Raw genomic sequence first — 12305 nt, forward strand, 5'->3', positions numbered from 1 at the left:
TTTTTATTTTTATTTTATTTTATTTTCTTCTTATATCTGTTCTTAATATACATATATAGGTTTTGTATTAATTTTTTTGCTGTCATGGTCAGTTCTGTTAGTGATGAGACTAAGTGCCAAAACTGCCATGGCCCTATTCATTAACTCAGCTTCAATAGTAAATAATGTAGGTATGAATTATGATAAATTGTTAGACGGTTAAAAGCACTTTCATGCTACAATTATATGAGTGTAGTAAGTGGCAGATGCACTCCATGTGGCGGCCTTAACCTTTTCAGATCAGGAAGCCAGTAAAGTGGCTCTGTGCGGTGACAGTTTTAAAACGCTGTTACAAAATCATTTTATATGGGATCTAAGTCGGTTATTTTTTTTTATATTCACAAAGGAATCAGTTTTATTATACAATTTGAACAATGGTTATACGAAGTAAAATGTTTTATTTGGACAAGAAAGAATATGACCATTTTTTTCTCAGAAATGTGCTTGCGTGTGTGACTAGTGTATTATAATTGCTATGAGGGTTACGGATTTATTTATTATTTACAAAACTAGCTTATTATATTAGCAACATAACGATGTATTGAAACACGTAATAAGTTATGTTATACGGCACACACAAAAAAAAAAGGAATTTGTGGTCATAAATGTGTCACTTTTATTTGAGGCCTAATAAATCTTCTGACAAAAAGATATCGGCATCAATGAAACACATACCGATTCGTAATGAATAACAGTATACAGTAAAAATGGTTTTTTGTCAATCGGAATAGCCTTTTAAGTGGTGGAGATTTTTATAAAACGTAGTTTTCTGAATCTTTCATTTATACTAACATATGTTACTTTATTGTGTGAGTGCACGCAAATGTATTACATGCGTACAACTGCAGTAAGTAACTTACTATCGCATACCGGCGTTCCGTTGGTAATATATTATTTTATTATTTTTTTCAAAATTACATCGGTTTTTTTTTATTCAGTGCGATTTTTTTCACATATTGGGCGTTTTTTTTTTAATTTGTGATTTTTTTTTTATTTGCCGTAATTTTTTTTTTATCGAGACAATGAATGATGAACAGATTAGGTTTGCTCTTGACGAAGGACTTTCAGATTATGACGAAAATGAGAGTGACGACCTTGAAAGCTTGGACGACATCAAAAATACTGAAATTAGGGGTATCGATTTTTCGGAACCGCATCTCCTGAATTTTAGTAGCGACGATGATGATCAAAGTCATTCGATTAGTTATACTGACACGGAACAGAAAATAAATGTAGCCGGTTCAGTTTTACATCCACATGCTGAAGGAAACGGTAATATATTTCATGAAATCCATTATCGTTCTCCAGTGCAGCTGGATGTTGAAATGCAACCAGCTGTTGAGTTTCCTCTCCAAGATGAGGAACTTGACACGGCGGAGTTACAAGAAAATCCAACTGACCGGTCCCAAAATGACGAAACAGTTACAGATGACGAAGGTTACGAGTTGGAAGGTCGTCTGCCGGTTCTTGGAAATCCCTGGTTAGTTTGTACTATAGGTGTAAATATGACACACTAAACAGTTTGCCTTTTACGGGTCCGGAACCAGGTGCATTTGTAAAGAATCCCGACCTTTTGGCTAAATCCGCTCCTCGTAAGAGAGGTCGGCCTAAGAAACGTCGTAGGAATTTACAGAATGTGCCTGAATATATTCCTGATCCCCGTATTCATGGGCAGACGCCGTTTGCCGTACCTATGTTGTTTTTTGGGGCTATCCTTGAAAAAGTAACATCACAAACTAATTTGTGTTTTCAAAGCCGTAGACCTGATAGACCATTACCTAAGGACAGAATTCAAGGTGACGTTAGTCTTGACCAGATGAAACGTTTCTTTGCAATCATCCTGGAAATGGGTCATACTATAAGACACACTTTACAAGAATACTGGTCAACTGACGAGGTTTCCCATATCGCTTGGTTTGGGAATACATTACCGAGAACTGTCTTTCTTCATATTTTGAAGTATTTACACTTCACTAACCAGGATCCACCAATAGAATCAGAAATGCAAACTGGTAACTATGACCGTCTCTGGAGAGTACGCGAAATATTTGAAATTGCACGTCAGAAATATCACGAACTCTGTAATCCACGACAACAAATTGTAGTTGATGAGGTTTTATGAGTCTACAAGGGTAGAGTCTTGTTTCGGCAGTATATACCTAGTAAACGAAAGCGCTTTGGGATAAAGGTTTACAGACTTTGCGATAATTCTGGGTACACATTCAATATGAGTGTATATCTCGGGAGACAACGAGAGGAACTAGATGTAAACGAAATGATTACTGAACGTACAGTTATCAATCTAATTGCAGGTTATGAAAATTGTGGATATCATTTGTATATGGACAATTTTTTTTTCATCCCTGCAATTATATCGACGACTGAAAGATGTGGGAATTCTAGCTTGTGGAACAGCTCGATCCAATCGTGCTGGAATGCCAGTTGAATTCACACGAAACAGACGTAAACAATTAGGTTTGACCAGACACCGGTTAGCCTGTTGTACGACACTGGATGGAATATCTTGTATTCTATTCAATGACAAGCGAATGGTAACACTTCTGTCTTCTATTCATGGGCCTGCTGAAGAGGGTAAATACAGTGTAACAATTCGCGGTACAGAAAATGTCGTGAGACCTCTAATGATTGTAGATTACAATAATTACATGGGGGCTGTTGATCTATCTGATCGACTGTCTTCAAGCTATTACTTACATAGGCGCATGACAAAATGGACGAAAAAACTTTTTTTCCATATTTTTGATATGCTCCTTGTCAATCCTTATACGGCTTAGTCAGTCAATAAGATGGAGAAGAACCAATCCTTCAGATGGTTTCGAAATGAGATATTGAAAGGGCTTGTTTCATCATCTCCTACGAGATTTTCTGCACGAGGATCTTATGTAAGAAATCGTAAATTGTTACGTCTTGAAAGTTGTGAAGCAAGACATTTTCCTAAACGTGAGGGAACAAACAGTTTTAGACAATGCGTTGTGTGCTCGGCAAACGGCATTCGCGTAAGATCAGTCTGGAGGTGTGTGGCTTGTGAGGTACCACTCTGTATAGACGGATGCTTTCTCGTGTATCACACACGCCAAAATATCACCAACTAGGGGTAAGAGCTTTTTATTTATAAATTTATTACTTCATTTTATTTGTTTAGGTTATTTATTATTTGTCATCTATTTCATTCTTTTGTTTTTTTTGGGAATCTCCCATATTGCGATTTATATGTTGGTGTAAAAACTAGTGCGCGCTCGTAATTTCTTATTTTATATATTATATATATATATTACGATTTTATATACATAGTAACAAAAAATACCTGTTGTTTGTACCGAATAGCTTGTAATTACTATAAAATTATTATGCGTTTCATGAACTCTATTGCCCCCCCCCCCCGTGGCGTGTAACAGCAATACTCTGTTGTAAAATAAGTTTTTTTACGTAATAAATGCTCTTAGGAAGTCTTATAATTTTTAAAATAAATTTTACATTATATGTAACGCTAAGAAAAAATAAATAACTATAAAAATTTCTCAAAACTGATATGCTAATTAATCTGTGATATATGACACAGGTTTTTCATCATATTTTGCCCAACTTTCAACCGATTTGCTTGAAAGTATTTTTTTTTAAATCAGCAAACTATGTTTCATAAACACAAATAAAAAAAATAAAAAAATTCGCTAATAAAAAACGCGGTAGAAATGCGCAAAAAAAATTCTGCAATTAAATTATCGTAATTTTTGTACGGTTTCAATTTTTTTGTTGTTACAGGCATAAAAAATATCCAATCGTAAGGTTCTTTTTTTGTCAGAATCTGTTAAATCTCGTTAATACACTGTAATCTTTTGAAATTTTTTTCACAAGAGGGTAGCATAAGATTATGAAGGGAGGCAATCAGATACCAACATATTTTTGCGGAGCGCTAAGAAGCGCGGAGCATTGTGATGGGAAAAGGTTAAGGAGTAATTCACATCCAAAAGAATTGCTTGTCCTAAGTTTCTCTGTAAATGAAGGCTAGATAAATAAAAATAAAATTTCATCATTAATGAAATGGCTAAAGAAAAAAGAAATATGATTAGTGCTAAAGAAGTATTGTTTTTTCCTTAACTTATATCACTGTGAATTCAGTTGTACAGAGGTTTTGCGGCACCAGTTTGAGGTTTCCTAAACCTAACTATGCATTCAAAATAAAGAATTGTATAAACATTAATCACCAATGAATGTGCTGCTGTTAATGTTTCTCAATAAAAAGTTACTGTAATCATGTGATAGAAGTGGAAGATCAATTATGATGAATCAAACCATCAAGATTACAAAGAAGATATTTCATGTGATTGGTTTAAATTCAAGCAGCAATTGTTCTAAGGATCTGATTGTAACAACACTTGGTCAAGCATTGAGCCAGTAGAATAATCGTAAATTAATAAAAAACAACTTAGTGTAGAAAAATAGGTTAACGTTTTTACAAGGCTATAAAATAGCGTATTGAAATTTTTATAGATACGTAAAATAAATGTACAGTATACTTTGTAAAACTATTAAAATTCATCTGAGCATTTGTAGTAAGTTATGTAAATTCTAAAAAGAAAAATATTGTGTTCGGCTGTGCTCAAAGGTATTAGTAGTATTTGTTTGATACAGTTCAGTTTACTTATGACTTAAAAGCAATATCGTATCATACATTGAGATTCAATGTGTTATTGTGATGTGATATGCTTACCTAAAATATATTATGAAATATTATTCAAGACTTAAATAAGATGTCATTAAGTGTGTGTGTGTGTGTGTGATGTATATAAAATCATAGAATATACTGACATTCTATAGGCATATTTTCAAATGAGGTGACAGATGTTAATATATGAGTTGCAGAACACAAAAATATTCATTTATTTTTAAGTTTTTTTTAACAGAATTATTTTTATACATGTAGGTTGACCGAACTATATATTCTTGTTTTACTAATTTCGTAGATGTTTCCGTATATTTTAATAAACTTGATGATCTTTTATTTAGCATATTAGCATAACGTGACAGTATCAGTAAATTCCATGTTGGGATTCACATGCTAACATTTAATTTCACTTTAAATTAATTTTTTTTTCTTTATTTTTATTAGAAAGTTAATACTGCATTAATAGTTAATTTTAATTTGTTTTATTTTTTTCTTGATTTACTTTTTTTCCCTTAGTGATCCTGTCCCTTCCTAATCTGACTATATTCATTTCCTTAGATCCTTATAACTCATTTGTTGAAGAACTTAAATTTAAAATTATATATATTTATCTGTTTTTTGTTTGGCATTCTATCTTGTCTTTAAAGTTTAATTTAATTTAATTTTTCATGATTAAACATTTTAATTTTCTGATCTTATGATCTTGTTCTTTATATTATTGAAAAGTAATTTAATGTATCAACTTAGTTTGAGACAATAAATAAACATTTAGTCTGGAGTGTTATTTCTTGAAAAGACTTCATATCTCTAATGACTTTTCATCTATTTCTCATTTAAATTAAATTCCTGATGGATATTTTTAAAGACTTTCAAGGAACATCTCAATCTCTCTAGAAATAAAAGAAACAAACTCACTACTTTCCTTCTTAGCAGATTATCTGATGTAAAACTATTGTTAAATTTGCTTGATAAAGAAATTTGTTTCACCGTATTTCTCAGTAGGGGAACTATTGGAGGAAAATTTGGGTGTGGCAAAAAAGTGTAAAACAGCTTACATAGCAAATCAACTGTTTACTTGGATTACAGAGATCCTTTCTACAAAATTGGAAGAATAAACATTTTCTTGATATCCAATATTACAAGTTTCAGTTCTATACTATTATTACGAGTGTCTAGAACATATTATCCAAGCATGTTTACTTATAGCGTGATGTGAAACTTGAACACCTCAATTCCTCCCCTGAGGGAAAAGAACACCCGCCTTGTGACAGTCCAGTTGCCATGCATTCTTAGCCATTATTGGCTTAATTGGAGGTCACCTTCTTGCTCTCCAACTGATTACATTCCACAGTCATCAACCGGCCTTGGTGAGATGCCACTTCACATCAGTAAATTCCACCCTGTCTTAGCCTTCTCTGAAGGCATCAGACACCTGTTAACTCTACCATGTAGCCCTCTGGAACTACTCTACTGCCACCTAATAACATATGTGCCCACTTACAATATGATTTAATTTCAGTACATCACCATGATATGATAGCAAGTATAAGTTATTGATTGGAGTGCAAACCAAAATATATGAGGACTATTCAGAAAGTAAGGAACGTTTTGGAATTTTAAAAAACCAAGTACAAGAAAAACTTTTTAATATATACATGTGAAAGAGGGACTAAAAATACTACTTTTCAACATAATCACCATACAAATTCAGGCACTTAAGATAGCGGTGGACAAGCTTTGAAATTCTTGTGTCATAGAATTCTGCCGCCTGTGATCTCAACCACTTAGTGACGCATTTTTGGCACCCATCTTGCACAAAATTTGTGGTAGCCTAGCTTCTGTCAAACAATTTCAAACAATAAAGTTTGTGAAACTTGTGGGAAACATAGAGAAAGCTCAGTTATTGTGAAACGGACATAATGCTCGAATGTCCACTCTTCTCTTTATCATGAACGTTTGTTCGGCCATTTTTAAACTGAATGCACCACTTCCTGACAGAACTTTCACTCATTACGTTGTTCCCGTACACTTCACACAGTTCCCGATGATTTTCTATTGGTTTTAAGTTTTTTGCCCACAAAAAACGAATCACAGACTGCACCTCACAACTGGCGGGATTTTCGATTGCAGCACACATTTCAAATTTGTATATAAAAAAACGGGCAGTGCGGACATGTTCCCGTTGTCACGGCTGGATGCTGACTGAGGTGCCAAGCACGAGCACACCAATATATACGCGATTGGCGTGCACCTGGCAGCGTCAATTGGAAATGTTCCTTACTTTCTGAATAGCCCTCGTATGTCCCAGAGGACCTCTGGTCTGGTCTGTTCAGGAGCTGAGTATAACCTCTAATCTCCCACTTCAGCTCCAATTTTGAGGCCCACTTGGATGAACTACAAAATTGATTGCAAATACAGTTTCCTATGTAAAAATTGAACAATGAAATTTTTAATAATGTTAAAAATTTGGCATTGATCTTTGTGAAAACACAATATAAATTATTGAGAAGGCAAAGCAAGCTTATGAAGATAATTCTCTCTTCAGGTAAAAGGTTTTCACTGGTGTTAGGCGTTATTAGACCCACCAGGTTGGTCTAGTGGTGAACGCGTCTTCCCAAATCAGCTGATTTGGAAGTCGAGAGTTCCAGCGTTCAAGTCCTATTAAAGCCAGCTATTTTTACACGGACTTGAATACTAGATCGTGGATACCGGTGTTCTTTGGTGGTTGGGTTTCAATTAACCACACATCTCAGGTATGGTCGAACTGAGAATGTACAAGACTACACTTCATTCACACTCATACATATCATCCTCTGAAGTATTATCTAAACGGTAGTTACCGGAGGCTAAACAAGAAAAAGAAAGAAAGGTGTTATTAGAGGTCTGTGAAAATGAGGAAGATGAGTCCACTCTGACAGGCCTTCCATATCAAAAACAGAAAAAAATGTGAAAAAGTAAGATCCCTTATGAAATAACTTTAACGGATATTGTGAAAATGATAACCAGTCAGTTGAATTTTAACTGTTTTATTGTTCACATGACTTTTAACCCAGGAATTGGATAGAGAAAGATTGTGTGATAAACCTCATAATTGAGTAAATGGAGAGAAACCATATCTGCAACTTTTGGAATCCATCTAGAGAATTTGCTAAAAAAAAAGATCAAATCAATGTTCATTTGTTTATTCAACAGACTGCAATTACTTATTATGAATTTGTGCCCCAAGAACAAACTGTAATTCAAAATTACTATCATGAGGTTTTTAAAAAGCTTGAGAAAATACTTTTTTATGTGTGGACATGCATTACAGACATATGTGGATACTGCACCATGATATTGTTTCTTGTACATGCCCTACATAGCAGAATTTTTTTATTCAAAAGAGCAGGGTTCTGCTGCCTCCTACTCTCCTGATCTGAGCCCTTGCAACTTCCTTTTTCCCAGTCTGATATGTTTTTAATTTGAGAACCATTGATAAGATGAAAAAACTGTGATGGGGTAGCTGAAAGCAATCTCCTTTAAGGAGAACTGCACTGCTAGGATGATAGAGAGAATGCCTCTGATACTGTGAGTAGCATCTTTAGGAAACTACTTTGAATGGAACAATATTGATTTTTAAGTTATGTGAAAATACAAAAACAGAATTTCATAAAAATAGTATCAATATTTTCTACCACACCTTATTCTATCTTGCTCTTGAAATCCCTTCCTATAGATTAAACCCTGAATCTTCATTTTAGTGGTCTAGCATTTCTACTTACAGAACCATATATCTCTACTTTATTTTAAACTATTTATTGCTTGTCCAAAAGTTACATTATAAGATTATTATGTACATTGAAGTATTGAATTTTTTATGCATTTGTGTCGTACTTGTATGTTTCTGCATTTAATTTTGTAACACATATATTTGTTTTACAGTCATCACAGTTACCTACTGCTTCAAACAATCAAGCATTTACTACTGCAGGTCAGAACAACCCTAGAGCCATGCAGCTAAACCCTAGAGCCATTCAACAAAAACAAAAGTAAGTAAATAATACATATTATATATGTAATTTGTATTCATTAATTTTTATATCATGTTTTGTTGTACATTCTTATCCTGTGCATGTTTTATTATGTATGGTTTTTTTTGTTATGTTTTTTTTATTCAAAACCAACTTTTAATTATAATGGAGTTTTTTCTCCAGAAAAATCTTTTTATACTATTATTCTGGTTATTCATCATCGTATCAGGTAGTACTGTTTTTAATAATCCCTGTCTGCATTTGTTAAGAAACATCCTGTAGTCAAACTAGAAAATAAAAAAGTCTAGATAAGGGCAGCAGCACTTGTTCTGTTTACATTAAACAATTAAAGTTTGGGAACAATGGTTCCCAAATGTTATCAATTCTTAGTGTCCTTGCTGATTCCAGATTTTCCTAAGGCACTCTTAAGTGAAATTCTAACAAAAACTTTTCAAAATAGCCAATTTTTTGCAAGGGTTAGGTAAAAAGAAATAAAATACGTTTTAGATCACAAAAAAAAATGTTTTTCAATGAATTTAACTGAATATAAATAATTAGTTGGGTGGATGAGCCTGTTGAAACACATTTTCTCAAATCGTGGAGTTAAATGACACAGTCGCCCTAATTTCCTTCTCCATATTGATTTTCGTGCAATGCTTAGATTTTACACAGCAATTGCCAGAAACCCAGCTTTACACTAATAAGAAGACACAAATGAAATTAAAATTCTCTAATATAAACCTCTTATGAGTGGATATTCATTTATTACTAGTAGTCATAATTCAGTTAATTTCAAATCTCATTTTCTACATATCACAAAACAATTCCATCAGAATTTTTTCTTCTGCAGCAGGTAAATACAGATTGGGCAGTGATATGAAATGAATCTTGACAGTTATAATTACTATTATATTTCAATCATATTCAAACAATTAATGTTTTATATATATAAGTAATATTTCCATCACAATAAAATATTTATAATAACAGAAATCAAGACTTAAATTAGTAAAAGAATCAGTGCCAAATTTCAACATACATCATTTTTTGACATTTCATAATTATCAGTTATCCAGAAATTCAGTCACTCGAAGAATAGAAGCAATGTCTGAGAATATCAGAGCAGAATTAAAAGATAATTTACAAAAATGTGTTTTTTTAAGTTTACAATGTGATGACTCAACCGATATCTGCAATGTAGCTCAAATAAATATTTTTATAAGAATGGTTTTTAACGATTGCTCAGCAAAGTAAGATATACTGTCAGTTTTGCCATTAAAAGGAAATACACGAGGGGAGGACATATACAAAGTTATTAAAAACCATATTACAGAAATTAATCTTTAGTTTCAAAAACTTGGCGTCCATAACAACAGATACTGCACCTGGCTTGGTTGGTTCTGCCGTTGGCTTCATCATGGTTTGCAAGAACAATGCTGAGTTTCTAAATTTTTTTCACTACCACTGCATCATATGTTAACAGGTATTACGTACAAAAGTACTGCGTTATGAACACATCATGAAAGTTCTAGAAATTGTAAAATTCTATTCGTAACAGACCACTTCAAAGCAGATTATTCATCAAACTGGCCGATGAACTCAATGCTGAGTATAGAACTTTAATGATACATTCTGAAATTAGGTGGCTTAGCAAGTCCTGCAATGATTTTTAGTTTCTTCCAGAGATAAAACAGTTTGTAGAATCTAGAAACAAAAATTATGTAGAACTTAGTGATCATAGCTGGTTATCTGATTTAGATTTTCTTACAGACATAACAACTAAAATGAATACATTAAAGCTTGAACTTCAGGGAAAAGAAAAAAGTATTATTGAATTAATAGAAAGTGTAGGTGCATTTAAATTAAAATTAAATTTGTGGATGGCCCAAATAAAGGAATATAAGTTTGGTCTCTATAAATTTTGAGTTATTATGTTAAGAAATATAAGAAAATAGAAACAAATAAATATTCTGAATCTCTCACTAGCTTAAACATAATTTTGAAGTTATATTTTCTGATTTTTGTAAAATTCAGCCAATTGCTTCATTCATTTTAAATCCATTTGTTGATACTAATATTTCTGAAATATCACAACGGACTGCAAATATGAAAAATAAAAATGTTACTAATGTCTAGAAGTGGAAATAATTGATTTTCAATCTGATCTACAATTAAAAACAAGAATATCACAAACAGATTTTTGGATACTTGTAGATGAGAAAAAATATCTACTCTGAAAAGAAACTTTTCAAAGGCTACATTCCTTTGGATCAACTTATCTTTGCGAAAGTGGTTTATCAACAATCAACTTGCTAAAATCAAAGTTCAGATCCAGGATAGCTAATGAATATCTGAATTACTGCATGAATTAAGCTATAACATTGTATGTACCAGAGTACAAGAAACTGACAATGTCAGGTTTCACATTAAAATATGTTTTTCTTATATTTAATTTGTATTTGAATTCTTAATAAATTGCATATGTTCTTTAACATTTTGCAATTTTTTTTGTGCATTATATACGTTTTAAATTGAAATATTAGAAGCAAAATATATTGTGGCTTGTCAAAAAATTTTAAATTTGTAATTGACTCAAGCCCGGTTAAAGGTTGGGGACCACTGCTCTAGAGAAATTAACTAACTTCATTTAATATAAGAAATTGTTACAACAAAAGGAAAACATTCCTTGTTTCATCTTCATTTTTCTTTTCCATAGTTATTTTTTTTAATAAGCATAAAAACTAAAATTTTCTCATTTGACTTTAAAAAGTTCATATTGCTTCCCTGGAGGGAAAATCATTCAGCTTTTCAAAATTGTCATATAAATATGGTGGTTTTACCAAAAGATCTTCATTCATAAAATGTTTCATATACTTGTATCCCTCCTCTTTAATAAAAATATAAATTTTTTATTGCATTTCAAATATTCAAGGCAATACATTACCATGTAATGTATTGCCTTGAATATTTGTACCAATACAAAGTGCTGTAGTATAACAAAGACATGTGTTCGCATCCCATATCCTTATACAGCTTTTGGAAAATCTTGCCTTCAACAACATTTTTTTTTTTTTATATAAAGTTTTACTACATTCACAAACTTATTCTAAAACCTGGTTCACATAGGAATCAGGTATTTTGATGCAAGTACTTCCCTTTGAATAATGCAGCGGGTAAACAGCGCTTCAGGGACTTTACTTCAAATAAAAACCTGCAATCCTCCGTAACAGCCGAACATAGATCGAGCACAATCATCACATACAAGAGCACACTTAGTCCACTCCAAACTGTTTTTAGATATAAAAGTATCAAGGATTTCGAACCAGTCTTAAACTTTGCTATAACTATGTTATTACAGAAGAAAAGATCTCTCCAATGTTTTTGCCAACTGTAAACCGCGTATAGTAAATCAAGTGAGCATCATTATTATTATCTGTGGCCTCATCCAACTGCAAGCCAGATTGCTTCCCTTTTAATTTTTCAGTTAATTGATCGTTGAGGTCCTCCACTGTGAGCTTTATTCAGTGACTGATGGTGTTCATGGCAAAGGCACTTTTGAAAAAGTAGCTTTC

General features: G+C 32.6%; 1 protein-coding gene across 1 annotated transcript in view; it reads left to right on the top strand.

The window, feature by feature from the left end:
* Nucleotides 1–12305, top strand: part of LOC142328918 (uncharacterized) — a 92185-nt gene that overhangs the window by 50278 nt on the left and 29602 nt on the right. The window contains exon 16 of the mRNA XM_075373084.1: nucleotides 8645–8751. Coding sequence (XP_075229199.1) covers nucleotides 8645–8751 — 107 coding nt within the window. The remainder of the gene's footprint in view (nucleotides 1–8644; nucleotides 8752–12305) is intronic.

The sequence above is a fragment of the Lycorma delicatula genome, chromosome 8 (assembly GCF_047948215.1).
Source record: "Lycorma delicatula isolate Av1 chromosome 8, ASM4794821v1, whole genome shotgun sequence".
Classification (NCBI taxonomy): Eukaryota; Metazoa; Arthropoda; class Insecta; order Hemiptera; family Fulgoridae; genus Lycorma; species Lycorma delicatula.